The 22,251-nt window shown below is 39.3% G+C and overlaps 1 protein-coding gene across 4 annotated transcripts in view; it reads left to right on the top strand.

The window, feature by feature from the left end:
• The window catches only part of tasor2 (transcription activation suppressor family member 2), a 24,826-nt gene extending 2,575 nt beyond the window's left edge, over positions 1-22,251 (top strand). The window contains exons 5-22 of one of the 4 annotated variants that reach the window (XM_084933830.1): positions 301-392; positions 479-616; positions 1,779-1,912; positions 2,032-2,048; positions 3,417-3,516; positions 3,626-3,720; positions 3,808-3,914; positions 4,166-4,238; positions 4,345-4,416; positions 4,567-6,660; positions 7,804-8,098; positions 8,248-8,722; positions 9,661-14,718; positions 16,641-16,763; positions 16,841-16,994; positions 17,091-17,196; positions 20,753-20,934; positions 21,138-22,251. In XM_084933830.1, coding sequence (XP_084789956.1) covers positions 301-392; positions 479-616; positions 1,779-1,912; positions 2,032-2,048; positions 3,417-3,516; positions 3,626-3,720; positions 3,808-3,914; positions 4,166-4,238; positions 4,345-4,416; positions 4,567-6,660; positions 7,804-8,098; positions 8,248-8,722; positions 9,661-14,718; positions 16,641-16,763; positions 16,841-16,994; positions 17,091-17,196; positions 20,753-20,934; positions 21,138-21,235 — 9,413 coding nt within the window. In that variant the 3' untranslated portion in view covers positions 21,236-22,251. Of the gene's footprint in view, positions 1-300; positions 393-478; positions 617-1,778; positions 1,913-2,031; positions 2,049-3,416; positions 3,517-3,625; positions 3,721-3,807; positions 3,915-4,165; positions 4,239-4,344; positions 4,417-4,566; positions 6,661-7,371; positions 8,099-8,247; positions 8,723-9,660; positions 16,764-16,840; positions 16,995-17,090; positions 17,197-20,752; positions 20,935-21,137 lie in introns of those variants that run through there. The other 3 variants (XM_084933829.1, XM_084933828.1, XM_084933831.1) reach the window with 3 other exon arrangements.

Genomic DNA, 22,251 nt, shown 5'->3' with positions numbered 1-22,251 from the left:
ATTTTATTTTATTCTAAACTGATAAATGTTACCGTTATGGTCTGTTGAAATTTAGTGTTTACTGCAGTACCTTAGGTAATTCAGTCAGACTGTTGCTCAATGTGAGGTGTGTTCTTGGAAGTGTGAGACATTCATTTTCCTAGGTGTGGTTGTATTACTCTGGGAGTGACAGACAGCGACTTCAGAGTTATGACTTCACCATGATAGTTGTCTATGAAGTCCTATTACAAATAATTGAACCTCACTGTGTTTATTTTTGACTGAAAACATATTAAGTTTAAATTTTCTGTGTATTTAAAGGTGTTTACATATCGATGTACTCTGATTGTTTGGATCTGAATCGTTGGTATCATGGGAAATCTGGTTACATCGCCATCATCAGGCTGACAAAGGTACTGAAAAAAGAAATGGATGTTTCTAGAAGGATTGTTCCTGCTGTTATAAACACAAAAATGTTGTTATTCTCTGTTATTAACAGGGTAAAGTTAAAAGGGTTTCAGAAAACTATACCCAGAATTTCACAGCACCCACTGTGGGGTTGGACTGCCATGTGTCCGAACAGTTCCCTTCAGTATCTGCACAAACCAGCTCCTTCCTTGCATTTGAGAGAACCCAGGTAAACAAGTTTCTGTGTGTGTGTGTGTGTGTGTGTGTGTGTGTATATATATATATATATATATATATATATATATATATATATATATATATATATGAGACAATCCGCAAAGAGGAATGGTTTTACACATGGAGGCCACTGACATTTTTCCCTCCTCATCTTTTCTGACTGTTTTTTTTTGGGTTAGGATAGGTCAGTGGCACTACTGGCAGCATGAGGTGATACTTGGATCCCACAGCAGTTGCACAAGTAGTCCAGCTCTTTCAGGATGGCACATCAATACATGCCATTACCATTTGCTTTTTCCTCCAGCACAATCCCAAGAAGGCCCAAAGTTCTCTAGTGGGCCTTGTGCTCACAGTGTTGGTATTCTATGCCAATTGGGCTCACCAATTGGCATTTTCCATAGTGCAGGACAATGCCTGGCCTTGTGCCAAAAGTATGTGGGCAGTTTTTGGTGATGAAGGAATTGATACCATTAGGTGGCCCACAGGGTCGCCTGACCTAAGTCCAATAGAACAACTTTGGAGCATTTTGTTTCGGTCGATCCAAAGCTGCCAGGTTGCACCTCAGACCGTCAAAGAGCTCAGTGATGCCTTGGTCCAGATCTGGGAGGACATCCTCCAAGATACCACCCATCTTCTCATTAGTAGCATGCCCCAACATTGTCAGGCATGCAAGGGTGTGGGGGTCATACAATGTATAGAGTACCATTTTGATTTTGCTGCAATGAAATTTTAGCACAATAGACCAGTGTGTTGCATCAGCTTTTCACTTTTTGGGATGTCTTTGAATTTAGCAGTCTGTTGGTTGATAATTTTCATTTCCATCAAAGGATGTGGCATCCCTTTGTTCCTTACACATTACCCTATCTATATAGATATTCATTTAATGGGGTTTTTTGGGGGGGTTTTATGGAGCACATTCAAAAAAATGTTTAATTTGCTAATTGATTTGCCTGAGGTATATCATTGATAAATGTCAACTTAACAAGTCCTCTATTATTAGTATTGTAGCATTCCGGTGGTGGGGTGGTTTTGTTGTTGTTGTTTTCTTTTTTTAACCTTGCTTAGTTACTTCCTTTTATGAATAAGTGCATGTTCAGAAAGAAAAATGAAAGCATACCAGGCTGTTCAAGTACCTATTTTGTTCTGTCTTGCAGTGTTACATGTATGAGTTGCTAGATGGTGGAAGCAATGCTACAGCACAGTCTCCCAGTGCTGCTTGTCCGTTTGCTATTGTATTGTTTTCATATACGGATACCAAAGCAACAATAGCATCACCTCAGGAGAAATGGTATTTTATTATCACATATACATGTTTGTTTTTAAATCTTTATGTTCTAGTCCGATACCATTCCATGCAATGTGAGATTATTAAAATCATACTGACTTTTTTCTTTTTCTTCTTTTCAGCGAGGAGAAAAAATTATGTAAGTAAAGGCTGGGATTATGATTACACGTAATTTTGATTCTTAAGGAGCTGGAGGGTCACTTTTATGAGGGTTCTGTTTAGTTTTTGTAGAATATGTTTTGTTACATATATGTTACATTTATGTAGTTCACCTACCCCATTTATATCCCCATATAAATCACCTATGAAAACCAACCTTATTTAAGAGCACATTTAAAACAACAGAGTTGACCAAAGTGCTGTACATAAAATAGGAGGGTCACAGAATAAAAACATTAAAAAACTGTAAGATCCAGTGTACACAGACACACTCACAAAAGACCATAAATTAGAGCATAAATGCAATCTCCAAAAGTTGATTCTGTTCATCTGGACGTAGCTTAAATGCAATCGTATCATAAGTCTTGACATTAGGACAAGAAAGGGTACTAGTCTTTAGACCTTTTGATGTTAAAGGGACCAAAGGTATTAACGCCTTAAAAAACATTTAAATGTGTCTTAACATAATGTAGAGAAGATATCAGCAATGATGATTATTTGCTTCCCATCTTTCTGGGAAGGGATTTAAGGTGATTTCCAATTGTACATTAAGAAAGATTATTCAAAAGTGGGAAGCATTCAAGACGATGAGCAGTCATTCCAGTGGTGGAATCTTTCCAGCAAATTCACATCAAGGTCAGGCAATGCAATGGTCAGAGAGACTGCAAAAAAAAAAAGCAAGAGTTACATTGCAGACCCTACAGGCCTCAGATAGCAAGTTAAATGTTATTAAGGTTGTGACAGTGTAATTAGAAAAAAACAAGTAGAGGCTTGTTTGGAAGAGTTACCAGTATAACCTCTTCTCTTTCAAAAGAGCGTGGTAGCATAGCTTAGGTTTGCAAAGTTGCATTTGAACAAACTACGAGACTTCTGCAACATTGTCCTTGGGACATAGATAAAAATGGAGATGTTTAGCCATAATCAAATGAAAAAACAAACACAGCGTCTCAGTACAAATACCTTATTAGCAATTATCAGGGATGGTGGTGGCAGGATTATAATTTTTGAGTCAGCTGTGAGGCCAATTCTCGGACAGCTAAAGCTTAGGTCAATCAACAGGACAATGACTACAAGCACAACAGTAAATCTACAACAGAATGGCGGAAAAACACCTCAACCTAATTACTTAACCTAGATAATATTTCTATTATGAAAACCTTATAATTGACGGAGGGTGTATCTTTTTTGTTTTTTTTATATTTTTTTCATACATGACTAAATACATAATAGATATTTATTGCAATTTTCAAGTGAACGTGTTTTTGTTGTTGATGTTTTGTTATCATTACTGAAAATATGCATTTTTTTTCATGCATAACATTTTTGCTGTTGTATTAAATCATTTCAGTTTTTCATTACTTGCCTTGGAGAGGTGAGCTTCAGATCGGCAGGCAGTTATGCAATGTTGGGCTGAGGTCTAAAGCAGGGGCCTTACTACCTGCCAAGCTGTAAGTGCAATGTGCACATAGAAAAGGGAGATTTTATTCTTATTTGGCTTTGAACATTTAGATTTCATTAAGCTATTTTATGTGCTTTCCCTTTTTTTTTCTGTTGAAGACCACCAGTGGTGAAAGTTGACTGGGTGATTTCCATGTTAGATCTACGACAGCTGTTACCAAGGGCTGTTTTTGAAACCTGCTTCACTGGTGAAGGTGTGCTGTTGTTATTTTTTTATTTTTAAAGGTAAAATCTTGGGGAAGTAAACATATTAATAAATGTGGCATTTTGCTGTATTTCAGTCTTTCTGGATGGCTTATACTGCAGTCTGTATGAGTTGGTTTCTACTGAGGCAGAAGAAACCAACTCATTTGTTCAGCTTCTGTGGGACATCAAAGAGAAAGATCTTGTGAGTTTTTGTTTACTATCAATCTAATATGAAACAGAGGACCAAGCAAACTCTTTATGAAACAACTAAAGCAATTAATTGAGCGCGAAACTGTTCAAACTATTTTATTGTTGATAGACTAAACTGTGAATGATTTCATCGGTGGAAATTTCCAGTGCAATAAAATATTGGGCTCTCTTATATGCAGCTGACAGTATGTGGTTGAGTGTGACTTACCTAACACCCAAAAACCATTACTTATTTACACATAGGCTCTTGTTGTTTTGCTGCGAGATGGTGGATTTTTTATCCTGCTGCACTCGTCCCATTTTCTCTCATATGATGGTAAGACTTAAAATGGTTTAAGTATACTGTTTTGTCAGTTGCATAACAAAATTTTGTCTTTGTTTAGAAAGCTACATATCATGCACAAATTTCTTCTCTTCCCTAGATGCTTGGTCCTGTGCAAGTGAAGTCCTGCAGGGCTTGTTTGTGTTTCCAGATCCTCGAGTTGTAATGAGAGGTCATTGTAACATTTATTAAACACTGAATATAAATGTATTAAATCATTCTAAATTGTGTAACTAGCATTTATTAGAGCTTAATATGCCATTAAGGCAGTTTAATTACAAGAGCAGATACTAAACAAATATTCTGGCTTAATTTCTCACAGATACCAAATTTGGACAGAAGAACCCTTCTATGACATCAGAAATTCTCCGGATTCTGCCTGTACTAAGCTATGCTGAGGGTGAAGCTGAGAAAATGCCCATCGACCCAAGTGAAGAACTGTGTGAAGTCTTGGCTCAGCATATGCAGAGTTACACTGCACTGATAAATCCTGGTCTGGCGTCAAGTCCTTCTCGGGAAGTCAGCATGTTTCCATTTCAGTATGATGTGCCGGATACCCACCTGTACTCGTCCCCTGAATGGACTGATGGGGCAATGCAGAGCTTCAGGTCATATCTGAGCAGACCAACCTCCTTCCAACTGCCAGTATCTAGAGCTTCAGAAATTCTTGCAGCTGGACAAGAGGAGCGGAGGAGAGAAGATCTTGATGATGATGTCTATATCTGTATATCGTCTCCTGAGGAGGCACCTCAGGAGTTGACAGACCCTGTTAATACAGTGTTGGAAGACACATTATCAGACCTGAAATCTTCTGAAAATGTTGAGACATCTGTAGACAATGTTACAACAACTACCGGAGCACAAGATGATTTAGCATTTGTGCCTCATAATGTGGTTCCAAATGATTTGCAACTGGGAGCTTCTTCCAAAGACAATGAAAAATCCAGTGACCCCAGTGAACTGAACAAAACTGATGATGTGGTGGCAAATAATCTCACTCCTACATCAGATGACCTTCCTGCAGAGCTGATTGTCAGCATCACTTCTGCAGAACAAAGTGTCAGCAATGAGACTCTAAATCTAAGAGCAAAATTACAAGCAGCAGAAGTAAACTCTCTCTGTGATGAGACTGGCTATACTCAAAAGCTTTTGAATATACCTCAGGTCACTAGTTTCACAGAAACAAAACTTAAACTACACACAGGAGGTTCCGGGGGATTGAAAAAAGCATCTAAAGCTTCTGTTGTGCCGTCTACTTTACAGATGGTCAAAACACCAGTGGAGAATGACAATGTAAACAGTCTGAAGGATGAACACACCAAGGAAATACCAGATCACCCACAGCTGAGTAATCCTTCAAATTGGAGGAAATTACAACGGCGTAAGCGCAAATGTGGAAAACTATCTCCAAAAAATAGAAAACTAAGATCAGCTATGGTTGCTTTACCCATAGCAGAAGAGAAAAAAACAGATCCTGAGCATTGCCCTTTAAGAAGGAAAACCGAGCGCTGGGACCTTAAACCAATCATCAGTGAATGTGGAAAGATTTTGGTGCCTCACGGCTCTACAGACTTTGCTGATCAAATTAAATCTTTGAAGGATAAGCTCCAGTCTAACAAAAATGAAGAGTGCTCTGAAAAAATGTTGCTTGATGCCCCAGTGAATGCTGATGACGCGGTCAAATCGGATCCAGAGTCTTGCACTGCTCCAGAGACAGCAGTGGAAGACAGGCAGGCTGCTAACATAGTGGAGGGTGGGAATGATCTTCAGAACGTCACTGTTAGTGATGTTAATCCCGAGAAGAAAATTTCAAGGGAGTCAAATTATGGTAATAGTTCATTGCCTTTGAATCCAGAAAGTAATTCCTCAAATAATGAACCCACAGACAGTGTTTCGTCACAAGCAGTTCAGGAAAAACACTCTGAGAACCTCTCCCCTGAAAAGTTCCCAACTAAGAGTGAATTTCTGTTGAGGAAACTAAAATCAGTACTTTTAAGAGGAAAGAGGAAAACAGATCTTGTGACAGAGGACACAGCTCCAAATACTCCTCGGGACACTGAGCCTTGTCTCAAGAAGAGCAAAGAAGCGGACACTGAGTCTGAGGCGCTGACATGTAATGATAAAAATACCCCAAGCACCAATGCTGCGGTCACGGAAGTTCAAAAGGTGCAGCCAGTTGACCCTTTGTTTGCGTTTGCCCTTGGCCTGACCCCTAAAGTGATACCGGAGAACTTGAAAAAAACAGAGGATCAGGACTCCAAGCAAAAGACGGACACAGCAAAGACACAGGAACAAATGGTTCAGGACAAGCAACCTCAAATCTTGCATAGGGCTTCATCAATTTTTACAAGACGGGGCAGGATAAAAACACTCAAAAAGCACCAAAGCATCTCTGCAGAATGTATTAAAAAGAAATGTAAGTTATGTTTTTGTAATTATAAAGTGTGGAATGCTTGTTTTTTGTCTGATATGTGCAATCTCTTCTGTCATGTGCAGGACAAACTAACCCCTCTCCTGACTCTGTCATTCCCATAACTGTCCTCTGCATGCTACTTCTGCACTTTGCAAAGCCTTTGCTAACTTGTGAGCTGTTTTCACACGTGCACAGCAACCTTGAACTTTTGTCACAATTACCTAGTTGAAATGCATGTGAAAACACAAATGCTTAATGTAACGAAACATGAAACAATCTTTAACCTGCCAGGTGCCTAATTCGATATCTGTATATAATAATACGGGGAATTTAAAGCTAGCAAGTGGTCACCCTGTGTTTTATCTCTTGTACATTGTACTTGGGCACCTCAGTGTATAAACCACAGTAGTGAGAATGCAGCTGATGCGAATGTTTCCTCCTTTGTGCTTCGTTTAATAGAGGAATTGTGTGAAAACAGCTAGTTTGCTTTTGCTCCTTTTTTCTTGTGCTGCATTTTTGCTAGTCCTATCAATCTCCAGAGGGTTGACATTATTGGCTAAATAAACCAACACCTTTGTTCTAAACAATGGCATACTTAATATGTTGGTGACAAATTCGTAATGATAATAGACTGGTATATTTCAAGTGCTTTCAATGTGCTACATTTTATTTTCATGCTGTTTCTCTTGTTTCTTCTCTGTTTTGTCTTCACAGGGTGGTTGCACTTTCAAACTCCAGCTTGTTTTGCCAGTGAAAAACTCAAAAACAAAGACTGTACTAGCGATAATTCTGTCAGGAAGACTGAAAAAATGAACAGTGCTTACTCACCTGCAGATGCTTTGAACTTACTTGCTGACTTGGCACTCAGTGCCAATAATGACCAGGCCCCTCCACAACCAAACCCATCATTTGAGAGAAAACCTGAGACAAGTTTGAAGAAGTCTGACCTTAAAAAAGACCTTACCAGTGCTGAACAAGAGTCAGTTCTTCATGCTCTGCTTAGACAGCCTGCTGATAGATCCACTCAGCCACATGAGTCTCCTGCACCAAGCCATCTTGTAGTAAACGGTGAACTCGTTGGTTTGGTATCTAAAGAACATGCTTACTCATTGCCCCCATCTTCCTCTCTACTATTGGGTTTGCCAGGTACATCCCTTGTAAGTGATTCTTCGAGACTTCTGCACCATGACCAGACAATGTGTGGATTTCAAACACTACAGCCCTCTGTTGGTCAAGAAGACAGAAGTGAATACGACAGGACACCAGAATATCTGAAAAAGCGCATGGCTTGCAGACAAAAGTTCAGATACTCCCGTACTTTTGTTAACACGGAAGGATGTATAAAGGTCACAAGACACTGGCAAGAAAACTATGACTTTAATCTGGACAGCAAGTTTACAAGCGATCCAAAAGACAAAACTATTGTTCGAGCTTTGCATGGGTATGTACACAGAGTTATTTATCCAGTAATATGTCAGCATAAAGTTAAACATGTTGACAAAAGTTATTCTTGTTTATTTTGATAGCGCTGACATTTACTTCAGATGTCGTTATGTAGCTAACCTTTGTACAATTTGATATCTTCAACAGGCCATGGGATTTCTCCATTCAAGACACTAATGAAGAGGTGCGGCTAATTGTCCACATGTGGATAGGCTTGTTTTACAGTCGGTCAACACCACGCTTTTTTCATGTTGAGTCAAATTTTGCGTACTCCTGCTCAGAAGAGAATGATTCATTGGAAATGACGAGTGCAGTTGTATCTGGCTTAACTATATTTGAGCATAAAGACACTGCTGCTTCTTGCCCAAGTGTACCAGACACTTCAGACCCTTTGTTGTCAAATGCTTTGGACCTCAGCAAAAAGGAAGACACCATATTGAATCAAGATTCTGTGGTTTTGGATTTGTCACTGAAAAATTCCAGCACCTGTCTACAGTCAGTCACTTCACATCCACAAGTCCACAAAAAGGGGTCGCTTGATTCCAGTGAACAGAAAGAACCCAGTGAAACACTGAATTCTTTAAAGCCACTGGGAGAGCTTCGTGAGGCAAGTACATTTCAGGTTTGGTTCTAACATTACTATTACTTCAAACATACAATATGAATAATATATGAATTAATTTCTTTTAAAATTAAATGGTTTTCCAGTTTCAGCTACACCTCAGAAATTTTAGGTCTAGACAGCTAGGATGTTTGGATTAGGGATCTGTGTGACTAGTCGACTAGCTGATTAATTGTCACTGTTGTCACTAATCAGTATCAGACTTACTAGTCATTTAGTCTAATTGTTAGAATTTTAATTAATGCCCAGTGCCAGTAAATTGTGTCCTAAATGTTATGAGGCTATTTGTCACCAGATGGTGCATTGTTGTTTAGAAAAGCCATAAATCTGTTAGTCTAAGCCTGATCTGTTTGCTAACACTATGAGAATGAGATCACAGACACAAAAAATTAGCTTTCTCCAAAAGGTAAATGGGCACTTCCTTAGCGATAGTGTGAGGAATTGGGTCATTCAGGAGAGGTTCAGAGTAGAGCCGCTATTCCTTCATGTCAAAAGTAGACGGCTAGGGCTATTGCCACTTGGGCAAGGTTTTTTGGCCAGGTATATCCTACTGGGAGCAGGCCCCTGGTACATCTTTTGGATGGCCTGGGAAAGACTCTAATCATTTAGTCTAAATTTGTCCTCCTATGTTGCTGAATTCAAAATACAACCAAATGTTTAGATCATGAAGTGGTATTTGTGTTCAGTCTCTTGGGAAGCTTCCACATATCTTTACACTCATAAAGCTCAAATACCTGGATGATGCGAAACAAGGACATTTCAGCTCTTACCTTGGAGCAACAAAGAAAAAGGCTAACAGTATCTGCTGTTTTGTATAAAATGTTTTCACATTAAATGCAAACCACTCAGTCTGAAATGTTCAATTAACATATTGCATGAATTAAATTGATATTTTAGTGTGATTTGTTTATATTTTCTGTTAACTCTTTCTTTTTCAGCCTTCTGAAAACATGGTTCATTCCAAAATGATTGTGACTGACGTGAAAAATTTCATAAAGCCTCATGAAGCTAAGCAGACCAGTCCTCACAGTAAAACTATCTGCCTGGAGAAGATTGATGTTCCATCTTTTAGAGGTGATGGAATAGCCATTCCTCTTCAAAAAGTGGCACAAAGTGCATCTGTCAAGGTCACCACTGCTGTGGCAGCATTTGGAATTGGTCAAGTGTTACTTCGATGCGGTGAAGAGGGGAAAAATATGCAAGAGAGCACTAAAAATCTAGGAGCTAAAGAGATGGACTTAGTGAAACAAGGTGCAATGGATTCCTTTTCATTTGTGAAACCTGAAAAAGGAGACCTCAATATGGAAGTAGAAGGCATGGTTCAGACAGATGAGCATGAAAAAAACAAATGGAAAAAACTGGCAATATGTGAAAGGAAGGAACACCCAAGCCAAGAAGGTAATGCAGAGCCATCTCAAAAGGTTAGTCATGCAGGTGATGATTCTGGAAAGAAATCAGATATTATTGTCTGCAATGGAAATTGTGTAGAAAGTGAGAAGCTGTTATCAAAGGAGGAGCATAAAGGAGTCTCACAAGAACATCACGGACATTTTAAAGGGTTTCTGGCCTGTGACCTAAAGCATAAGGCTAAAGTGATGAAAGAATATGGTCACTCTAAAGAAGATGGACTATATGAGAAAGAAAACTGTATGTCTGCTGGAAAAGCTGGAAAAGATTTGACTGATCAGCCATTACCTGTAATGTGTAATGGTCCAGACTTGGTAAACGACAACTACATTACACGCAGTAATCATCAAGCAGAAATGAACGAGCAACCACCAGTAGTGAGCAACACCAACAATGTCTGCCATGGCTTACCTCCGATGCTTTGTGCAGATGGTATTGCACTGGCAGATGGCTATTTCATTTCAGAAAATAATTCTCACACTCCTTTGGGAATTAAATCCATATACAGGGAGCCTGCAACTAAGAAAATACCCCCCAAAAAAAATTATTTGAGAGATGAGGCATTTAAATCAGCAGTATTACTTGTATCTGATGGAAGCTCGTCTATGCCTCAGGTAAAAGACAATGTTGAAATGAAGAGCCAAAACAAAGAAATAACGGACTGCAACAATGTTCAAAGTAATAATGATCAAAAAGATCAGAAAATTAAGTCAACAGAGGAAGAGGTAAAGGATGACAAAGAGCAATTTCAGCACCAGTTTCATTCACCGCTGTGTGAGGCTCCAAAAGCATCTGATGGACAAGTGGCATTTACTGAAGAAGCAGATTTCAGGACTAATAAAACAAATGAGGGTCTGAACAAAGGTTGCATTGCATTTGAAAGTCCTTTTACTGGAATGAACCCTTCAGAAAAGGTTATAGTACTGGTAAAGGATGACAGTGCAAGTCACAAAAACACATTTGGTCAAAGTAACAATGATCATGAAGATCAGAAAACTAAGTCAACAGAGGAAGAGGTAAAGGATGAGGAAGAGCAATTTCAACACCAGGTTCATTCACCTCTGTGTGAGGTTCCAAACTCAAGTGAGGTAAAAGTGGCATTTACAGATTTCAGGACAGATGAAACAAATGAGGGATGGAACAAAAGTTGCATCTCAGATGAAAGTCCTTTTACTGAAATAGATCCTTTAGAAAAGGTAGGGCCAGTGGATGAAACATTTGAACCCCAGCCTCATTCACCCCAGTGTAAGTTTCCAAAACGATGTGAGACAGAAGTGGCATTTACTAAGGAAGAAAGCCTCAGAGACGAAGAATTCATAACAAACAAAGCAAATGAGGGATTGGGTAAAAGTTGCACTGGAATTAAAAATTATTTTATTGGAATACATGCGTCAGAAAAGGTTGGAGTACAGGTTAATGATGACAGTGCAATAAGCAAAATAACATTTGGTCAAAGTAACAGGGATTGTGAAGACCAGGAAACAGAGGACGTAGTAAAGAATGACAAAGAGCAGTTTCAGCACCAGCCTCATTTACCCAAATGTGAGTCTCCAAAATTATGTGAGGCACAAGTGGCATTTACTGAAGAAGCAGATTTTAGGACTAATGAAACAAATGAGGAACTAGACAAAAGTTCCATTGCTATTGATATTCCTTTTACTGGAAGAGACCCTTCAGAAAGGGTAACAGTACAAGTAAAGGATGACAGTGCAATTCACAAAAACACATTTGGTCAAAGTAACAATGATCATGAAGGTCAGGAAACTGTGTCAACAGAGGAGGTTAAGGATCTCAAACAACAATTTCAACACGAGGTTCATTCACCTCCTTGTGAGGTTCGAAAAATATGTGAGGCACAAGTGGCATCTACTAAGGAAACAGACCTCAGAACAAATGAGGGATTGACCAAAAGTTGCACTGGGGTTGAAATTCCTTTTATTGGACTAGATAGATCAGAAGAACTTATAGTACAGGTAAAGGATAACACGGCAACATTTCAACGCCAACTCCGGTGGAAGATTCCAAAAATGTGTGAGGCAAACATGGCATTTGCAGAAAAAACAGATGTTGGAAGACACAAAAAAAATGAGAGACTGGACAAACGTTGCACTGAGGATGAAATTCCTTCTATTGGAATGGATGCCTCAGGAAAGGATGCAGTACTGGCGAAAGTTGATAATGCAACTAGCAAAGAACAATTTCAATGCCAGCCTCAGTCACTTCTGTCTGAAGTTCCAAAAATATTTGAGGCACAAGTTACATTCACTAAAGAAATGGATCTCAGAGCAGAGTGCAAAACAAATGAGGGATTGGATAAAAATTGCACTGGTGTTGAAATTCCTCTTATTGGAATAGATTCCTCAGAAAAGGTTAGTGTACATCTACATGGTTCACACCCCCAAGGCAAGTCTGGAGAAGTGGTACAAGGCCAGGAAGAAATTCCATTCATCAGTGACTCTAGCTACTCTAAAGCTGCACTGACCAGTGAGATATGTAGTACATCTCAAGCATGTAGTCAAAAAGAAGAACCTTGCAAAATGTTACTTCTTGATATAAATGAAAGCTACGGGCCAGTAGACTTGGGTATGGAGTCAGATGACCGATGCCCTACTCCAACTATAGATGAAAAACCATATGGGTACCCATCTTGTTCTAGCCCAGGCAAAAGCAATTCTGCATTAAGTAGTAGTATAACTGGCAAAAACTTGAATTGTAAATGCCTCGACACAAGCTCAGCACCTGTAAATGGTGAGCTGCCTTGTGAGAAAAAACTTTGTCACAGTTCCATTGTTAAGACTGATTCCAGCCTTCACCAGATTCTTCATCCTGATCTTGAAGCAAGGACTCTAAGAGTTCTACAAAGTATAGACAAGTTCCTGTCCAAATCAAACCACATTGACAAGTCCTGTCAGATCGAAACACCTAAAATGAAAGAGTCTGTTGCTCAATCCCCTGAACCTAGTAGCAAATGTACCCCAAGTTCTTTAGCCTTTGACCAACCTACAGTTGACTTTAAGGATAAGAAAATAGGCAATGAAACGTCAGCTCTTGTGTCATCTTCTACCTCACAGGATCTGCACATAGAATCATCAGATAACCTACTTGTATCACCTTTTAAAAGTAAATTGGAAGAAGTGCTTGGTGTCAAGTTGAATATAAAGAAAACTGACTCGGTTCCTCAGGAATATTTTGAAAGAGTCAGTATACAAGAAACCTTGATAGGGCAGGATGGCCAGTTCCCCAGAAATTGTCCATCCGAGTTGTTCCAAGTCATTAAACCAAGTTTAGACCAAGAGAGACCTAAACCAACACTGCAGTCGAATGTAAATCAGGAATCCCATGCATACAATCATCGTCCTGTCTTGGCTGTCAAACCATCGAAGAATGATGAAAGTCAAGCGGATTACTTCTTAGTAGATACACAAATTGAAAAGTCTCTCAAAAACAACCCACCTAAAACCCCTAGACTGGAATATAGCAAGCCAACATCTGTGCTCTCAGAAAAGAGAACAAATGCAAGATCTAAAGGATGTTCTGAAAGACTAAATGATAACCAGGAGGCCAGTCAACTTTCCTTCAAAACTACTTGGCTTCCAGTTGTTGGTAATAGTAGATCAAATTCATTTCCCTCATATCAGTACCAGAGAAAGGATATTTCAAAATTCGACATGAATCTGTCATCGCCACCACCTATGGAGTCTTTTGAATCTGCAAAAAGTTCCTCAAAATGTGTTGATGAAATTCAAGGTTTCTTAACAAATGGTTTAGCTGAGAAAGTTGAGCAAACTGTTAGAAAAAATATTGAGATGGATCTCAAAGACCCCTCCAGTGCAGCAGCTTCATTTATAGATCAAATAAATAGTGACAACATAGATAAAAGTCTGGTCTTGGGGCCTCAAAGCTCACTTGTATGCACAGTCTATAACAATAGTCAGAAGAGATCTTATTCGTTTCTGGAACAAGTTTCTCGGAGGTGCATTCAAGATGATCTCACTCAGGCGTCAGTTGAACAAGAATCCCTCATTTTCTCAGAACAAATGAAACAGGCTTTGAAAAAGAGTGAGAGGAGACTCACCCACCAAGAAGACAGTCATGACAAAATAAGGCTGTCTTGCACTAGTCCTTTGACTATCAACTTCTCTAATCTAGACGAGCAAGAGGATTCACTGGATCACTTGGGAACCTCTCTTATTGGACAAAAAATTAAGGTAGACCTGTCCAACAGGAAGGATGCAACTGACAAAAATGAAGAAAAGATGATTTGTCCTGGAGAACTTTTTGAAGGCAAAGATAACACTGTGGAACATGACTGGGTTTCTGATGTGACTGTGGAATGTGCCAGACTGTATGAAGCAAAAATGCAAGATGTTTGTGCTTTGAAAAAAGTCTCAGCTAGAGCCAAACACTTCCGAAGGAGTTGCACTAAGACTGAACCAAGTAACCATTTTGACTTCTGTGAACAAATGAAGAAAGAAATGGATAAAACGTTCCGGACTAATCTAAATTCAGTTGTGAAGAAGTCCTGTAGAACAAAGTATAGGTTCTACATGCTAGCAACGTCAGAAGATGTCTTCTTTGAACAAACCAAGGTAAAACACTTTTTTAAATAGTGTTCTCAGCCATATAGTGTTTATAAGCTATATCTCAGACATGTCTGATCAAATTCAATTACACAAGATGCTTTTATATGAAAAGTACAAGAAAAAAGTTAGTCATTGGTCAGAAATAGATATTGAATACAATAGTCAAGACAGATGTTGGTGTAAAGTACTGGGCCTACTCCCTCAGTATAATCAGTTTATATGATTTCCATTAGTATGTTCAATGTTTTTCACATATTTCCTTCAGACTATGGCTGATTACCACCCTAACCCATTTAAACTAAACAGAACCACCAAAAGGATTGTTTTGAACCTGGCTTGGAACAGTAGCAGCAATGGCAAAGAAATCCTCTCTTACAGAACTTTTTTTTGTAAATATATTTTATTAGTATTGGAAATAATTTGGAGCCATTCATTACAGATTATAATGGTCAAACATATTTTAGAACCCATTAAGACCTCGGTCACAGAGGCTTACAAACCAGTTGGGGGATAACTTATAAAGCCCTGTCACAGGGGGGGTGACTATTCCCTGACTGGTTTTAAGTGGTTGCTGGCTGTTGCTCTGAAATTGATTGCTAAACCCCAGTGGGATTTACTTACCTGGATGATTGATTATGCATCAAGACATCTGAACCAAAACCACTTGCTTCTGGTGTAGCAGGTTGCCTGTGGTATGTGTGGAACTTTCTAAACGGTTGTGAAACTGTGAAGTGTGAAGCAAACAGACAACAGAAACAGGTTGCCTTCAAAGTAAAAGTTGGGCCTTTTGAAATGTCTTGGGTTTTAGCATTAAGGTTTCCTGTTTGTGTCAGACTTTTTCAAGTTTTACTACTTCTCAGTGGTTAGTTAGCAAATGTTTGCTGACAAGTCAACATCTTCCGTGAAGACATCAGGCAACTTTGGCATTCTGCTAACAGCCAAATCAGTCACAAGAGTTTGAGAGTTTCTGGTGTAGCACTGTATGTCTTTTGCAAGAAATTTAGCCTAGCAACAGCTGTAACCACTCACCAACCTATCAGGGAATAAACATAGTGACCGGAGGCAGATATCTTCTCTTCACCGTATCTTCCTGTCTCTCATCCAGCATCTACACTGATCCACCCCAGTATACAGGCCCTTACCTATTCTGGACTGAAACCCATCCAATTTGGAATTTGGTCTTTATTTGCTAGGATTTGTTTTCACACACTCTGGACTCAGTTCAGCTAAGGTTTTCCCCATTGCACCAACATCAAACTGCCGGGCTCTCAAACATTCATTATGCACTCTGCTCCACTCTGCCTAATAACTCATCACTGTTTTACCCTACCTTGTCTTTAATCTAACTATAGTCCCCATAGTACTCCCCATAGTACTCATATAGTACTCATCTAGCCATCTCATGTAGCTGTCTCTGATTTATGAAACACATGCCTTCATATCAAAAAGTATGTACCCTCCATACAGTGATTGTTGACTGCAGCATATTACATTGTTTTCTTTGAACATCAACATTGTGTTGATTGGGTAAATAACTATTGATGGTTCCAGGTATGAATGGTGGTAATTTTTTTCTTTAAATCCCCAAATTTATTATATGAGGAATAAGTCAATTTAGAAAAAGTAATGAAATAAGAGATTGTGGGGTTTGTAACTGAGTTACATGATTTTAAAATGCCAAATGGTTCAAAATGAACCCTCTGGTGGTTCTAGTGCATAAGGCAAGGGTCAGATTCAAATGTAACAAAATATCTATACAACTTAAAATGAATTGTTGTTTATTTCTCACAAGGTTGTGCTTATAGTAGCCATTATTGAGGTGTGACAGTAAAGGATATAAGTTTTTTTTCATAACCCTTGTACATATAAAATATAAACTTGCCATATATTTTATAACTTCTCACTGAGTAATAATTTTATTTCAATAGGCACAGTTAGAGGCAGAGGGCCACACTTCTGTACAGCCATCTGAATTCTTCCCTGGTGATGATTGTTCTTCATCTTTGATCATCCTCCTCAAGAATGAAGACATTGCTGAGCATATTTGTGAGGTAATGGTTCTATTGGTGTAAAAATCACAACAAAACTTAAATAAAAGTTATTAAAGACTCAACTTTCTGCTTTTCAGGTCCCACACTTGCTTGAGCTGAAGAAGTCACGGCATGTGCAGTTTGCTGGAATTGATGAACCAGATGATGTTTTGAATCTCACACATCAGGAACTCTTCGTGCAGGGTGGTTTTATAATGTTTGACAGAGCAGCGCTGGATGCTCTCAGCCTTTGTATGTGTACTTTTATTGGGCACTAGTTTTCTGTGTTTGGAGTATTTTCATTATTATTAATTTAACTAATTGCTTGAACCTTGAATGAATTTGTAGGTAACATGAAAAAGGTGTCTGAAATCTTGCTAGAGCTAAGCAAAATGGGAAAATGGAAATGGATGTTGCATTACAGAGACAGCCGTCGACTAAAGGAAAATGCAAGGTAAGGACCAGCCCACAAAGAATAACTAAATAAAACTTTCCAGTTTGGTATATTTCAGCTGCACAAGATGAATTTCTTTCTTTTTCACTCTTTGTTTGAAATTTAAGATATTATTTATTTATATAGTCCTTCTAAAAAAGATAAAATGCAATAATGCACCACAAAATGGCATAAAACATGAAATTAATGAAGAAACATGAGAACAAGCAAAAATGGGCACATAGAAGTAGTACTAGTAATATAACACAAACCAGTGAACTAATAGAATTACGGACTCTACCAGAGACCTGGGTGCTTGAGGGTTCTGCACAGTATCTTTGCTATTCCTAGGACTGTACTCTTCTGGACAGAGATCCTGGGTGTTGTTCCTGGAATCTGCTGGAGCAACTTCCCCAGCTTGGGGGTCAATGCACTGAGTTCTCGAATTATTACTGGGACCACTGTTGTGTTCACCTTCTACATCAGGGGTCCGCAACTAAAATAGCAGGAGGTCTACTACAATGGTCTTTGATCATTGGTCAATGGGCTTTGATCATCCAGCAGGGCAAAATGATTCAGTTTGGTTGTTGATCAATGGCCATGAGAGTTTGCATATTAATGATCAATAAACTGACCTCACAACCCATTTTTCAGTCAGTGGGCTAGTTTCAGTCATTATGCAAAAGTACTGTTTATAAGGTTGGGAAAACCTGCTGTCACCTGAGACAGAAGAAGTCACTTGGATAAATAAAAACACTGTGTCCAGATAAACAGAATCAACTTTTTGGTACAACATTAAGGTGTAACCACCAAAAAAACCCCTCAATATTCAGGAAAATTAAGAACTGCTTTAAACTGTGCATTGTGTTTCACAAACTCAACACAATGCAACTTAAAAAAGACTGGAAGTCAAACAGGCTCTTAACTAGGTCAATCTCGACCACCCTAGGGGGCATGTTCCACTTTGACCTTTTTGATATCTGCTGTTAATACATACATGCAGGGGCCTGTCCTTCCATTATGGTTCTTCTCCTGGCTCCTCTTCTTTCTCAGGTTTGTGCTGCCTGAGGTATTCAACAAGCACACGATTACTTGTGGCTATCTTCCTGATGTACTCATGGATGTTTGTCGTCTCATCCTGGACAGTGGTTCTGACACTCTCTAGTCCTTGGCCTCCTTCCTTTCACTTAGTGTACAGTCTCATTGTGCAACTCTCAATTCATGGTAAGGAGCTTTCTTGTATTGATTCCAGTGACTTCTATCGCCTCCTTTTGCCAGCTTATTATCCCAGCAGGGTATTTGATCACCGGCAGGGCATAGGTGTTAATTGCCTGGCTCTTGTTCATCCCATTCAGCTGACTCCTCAGGACTTGCCTTACTCTCTGCAGTATTTGGTGGTTTCAGCTTTCCTAGCGGCCTCTTTGTGGTTCCCATTAGCCTGTGGGATTTCCAGGTACTTGTAGCTGTCCTTGATGTCTGCAATGTTGCTTTCTGGAAGTACAATCCCCTCAGTTCTGACTACCTTCCCTGTCTTTGTTACCATCCAACTATACTTCTTCAATCCGAATGACATTCTAATGATGTTACTGTAGATCCCAGTGGTATGGATCAGTGAATCGATGTCTCGCTCACTTTTGGCATGCAACTTGATGTCATTCATGTAGAGGAGGTGGATTTTCTTTATTTTTTTGTGCCTAGATGGTGGTAAGCAGGGGAGGTTGTCTTGATGTTGTCATTGGTGGACTTTTGCCACTTAGACAACGCAATGTGCAGTAGAGTGTGCAGTATTCATGTCAATGACAATGCTTGTATAGGATCCTCAGCCACTTGGTCCCAGTAAGCTTCGTGGTCCCTCTTTATCATCCTGCATACTTCTTCATCCATATCGTCTGGATCATCCAGCAGGGCAAAATGATTCAACAAGGCAAATTGAAATTCTTGGTGATGTCCATCATCTGTGAGCAGCTTCTAGTCCAGACTTGGGTGACATCCTCTTGGCGTGCTGGAGTTTCAATTGTAGTCGAGTGCGAATGAGGGTAGTGATCAGAGCCACAGTCTGGGCCCCTCATTTCATGGACATCTTGAAGAGATGATGGGAATCTGGTGTTTATTAGTACATAATCCAGCATCACCAAGTCCTTTCCACTAGGATTTCTTCAGATGAGCTGGTGTTTGGTGGGGTGCTGGAAGATGGTATTCCTGATTACCTTATTGTTGGTTGCAGCAAAGGACAGAAGACGAAGTCCATTGTCGTTGATCTCTCCATGGCTGAAACACCCCAGGGTGGCCTCCTATCCCGAGTCGTTCGGATCCAGTGTGGGAGTTCAGTTCACCGGCAATAATGATGAGGTCGGTCTTTGGAGTTGTGTCCAAGACAAGCTGAAGGCAGTTGTAGAATTTATCCGTGGCTGCATCCAAGCCGGTCTCTGTTGGCACGTAGGCAGATACTATATGCGTTGTGGTCGTTCCATCAATGGTGAGGATGGCAAGGCGTTCTGAGATGGGTTGAAAGGTGAAGACGCTGGTTGCGATTCTGCGGTCAACCATGATGCCAACGTGTGCTTCTCGCTCATCTCGCCCAGAATAATAGAATGTCATCAGTTTGTTGGTGGAAGAGGGCTTGACGTTGGTGGTACCTGATCCCGTTAGATGAAGTTCGGACAAGGTGGCAATTTGGATATTGCAGCGCTGGATCTCTTGCACGATGATCTCTGTCTGGCCAATGTGATGTCTCATCTAGATGTTCAATACGCTGGTGTTGATCGTCACTTGATCTGTGAAATTCTAATGTTACCTTGGCCAGTAGTCCATTTCTCGCCAGCATCCTGGGTCCCCAATGCTGGTGCATCGGCTCCCCTGGATGCAGTAGCTTCAACGTGTGACATTGATCGGTTTGGATCCATATGGTTTCATGCCTCATTTCTCCAGTCGCCTGGTTGTGGTCGCTTCGGCAGGGCGACTACCCTCCTTTTTTTGCACTCAGGCTTGGGCCCATCCTTGGCGGACTTAGATGCACTAGTTTGCCACAGCCAGTAACAGTTCAAGTTTATGAGTTACTGAGCTTACTATATTCCACAGAGCGCTACAGTCGTGAGCCATGCCAGTTGTTTTGATGGCATGCAAAGGGCCAACAACATATTTGGTTGGGATGCAGAATGAAACTGTGCTTTTCAATTTATTTATTTATTTATTTTTAAATACAAGGAAACGGAGACCATATTTCATCAGACAGAATTTGCTAATTTGTATTTTTTTTTCCTCAACCATTTGCAACATCTGTTTTCATTTGGAGTCTTAACTTTCTGAACATCAAATTTGTTCCTCTCAAATCCCAGAAATAAGAAATAAGAAATATTGGTTCTCTCCCCCAGTTTAAATCCCAACTCAAAACTCATCTGTTCAAATCTGCATACTCACTGTGAATCCACTGTTTGTTCATTTTATCTTGTGTTTTTATTTTATTGTTCTTATTCTGCCATTGTTTTACTAAGTGTTTTATCCTATTGTAAAGTGTCCTTGGGTGACTTGAAAGCCGCTCATAAATAAAATTTATTATTATTATTATTATTAAATCCAGGTTGAATGCAGAGTCAAAGGAAAAGAAACACTTTCTGTACTGGGGCCAGGAGGCTGGAATCCTGGAGGTTTTGCCTTACCATGACTGTGACCAGATGTCAAAAGATCAGCCTGATTATCTCACATGTTTGGTCCGCCTGCAGGTCCAGAAAATATCATCTCGCTTCCTTGTTTTTATAACTGGTGAGACATGAATATACTAATACTTATGTTCACTGCGACATTCACCGAGTGCTGTTGCATTATATGCTTGTTTTGAAGTTGTATTCCGGAGGATTTTATAAATATAGTATTCATTAAGATGCTAAAATGGCCTCAAAAAATGTCCAGGTTAAATGGACAGAAGTCCATTTGTAAAGGAATAACGTAGTGTTCTCTTTTTACAGATACAGCAACAGACGGCGCCTTTGAGAGTAATGGGATCTTGGCAATGACTACAGAGTCTTTCTTAACAAAGCCTTTAAGTGAAATGTTTACAGTGTGACCTAAAAAAAAGTTAACTGGACGAACTGATGTTTTTCCCATTAAAGGATGTACTCATAAACTCACTAAATGTGAGGAGAACCCAGTAATACACCAGTAATTGCTATTTAACGTGTATTACATTGTGTTATTCTTCAGTCCCACCAGTTTTTTTCTTCTTTGTTTTTGTATGCAACAATAATTATTGATTATTTTTTTCCCACATTGTTCAAATGTAAACCTAGTTCTCATTCAGTTTATGGATAGAGGTGGCAGTAATGCCAGTATACCAGCAGCTGTGCTGTGTGTTGATTTTGTATCATATTTTTATTGTAAAGTGTATTGTAAACCTGGTTAACAAGTGAGTTTTACATTGTGAATATTTTATCTTTTTCCTCACACTTCTGGCCTTATACATTTGCAGCACAATCAGCATAGTGTTTGTTTGTTGGGAGTATATCAGTTTGTTGATGGCTTCAGGCAAAAAAGTTCACCAGCTGTTGTTATGCTCTGGGGCTTCAGACGAAGCTAAATTAGGCTGTTTTCAAGTGCTATGTTACATATTTATAGTATACACATGTACAGCAGTTTAATGTTATTAGTTAATGCTAAGTAAATTATCTTTAGTTTTGGTTGTATTCTGTACAGCAAACTGACTGAAAATAAAGAGATTTCATCCACAAATCAACTAACATGGTTGGTGGTCCTGAGTACCTACGCTACATTAATGTGTTTCCCACAGCAATAAGACCCTCGGCACTGTGCTCATGTTAAGGAAGAGTTTGGCCTCTATTTTCCTGTAAACAGAGTCATCTCAAATGAGCAAATGCACTGTCTGTACTAAACATGAATAAAATATTTAGTTTTCTAATGAAAATCAACCATTGAATGAAGTGCTTTAAAATGTTGGTTTCCCATCTCCACCTTATCATTTCAAACTGTTCCATACATAGTGCAATTTCTTCTATTGTGGATTTTCTACTGCCTTGTTTTCTGTTCAGCCTTGTTCCCAAAAATTAAAACTGACATGAGAGAAAA

This window comes from Perissodus microlepis, chromosome 7 (assembly GCF_051167445.1).
Source record: "Perissodus microlepis isolate ML-2025 ecotype Zambia chromosome 7, ASM5116744v1, whole genome shotgun sequence".
Classification (NCBI taxonomy): Eukaryota; Metazoa; Chordata; class Actinopteri; order Cichliformes; family Cichlidae; genus Perissodus; species Perissodus microlepis.
This window is presented reverse-complemented; position numbering and strand designations above follow the sequence as displayed.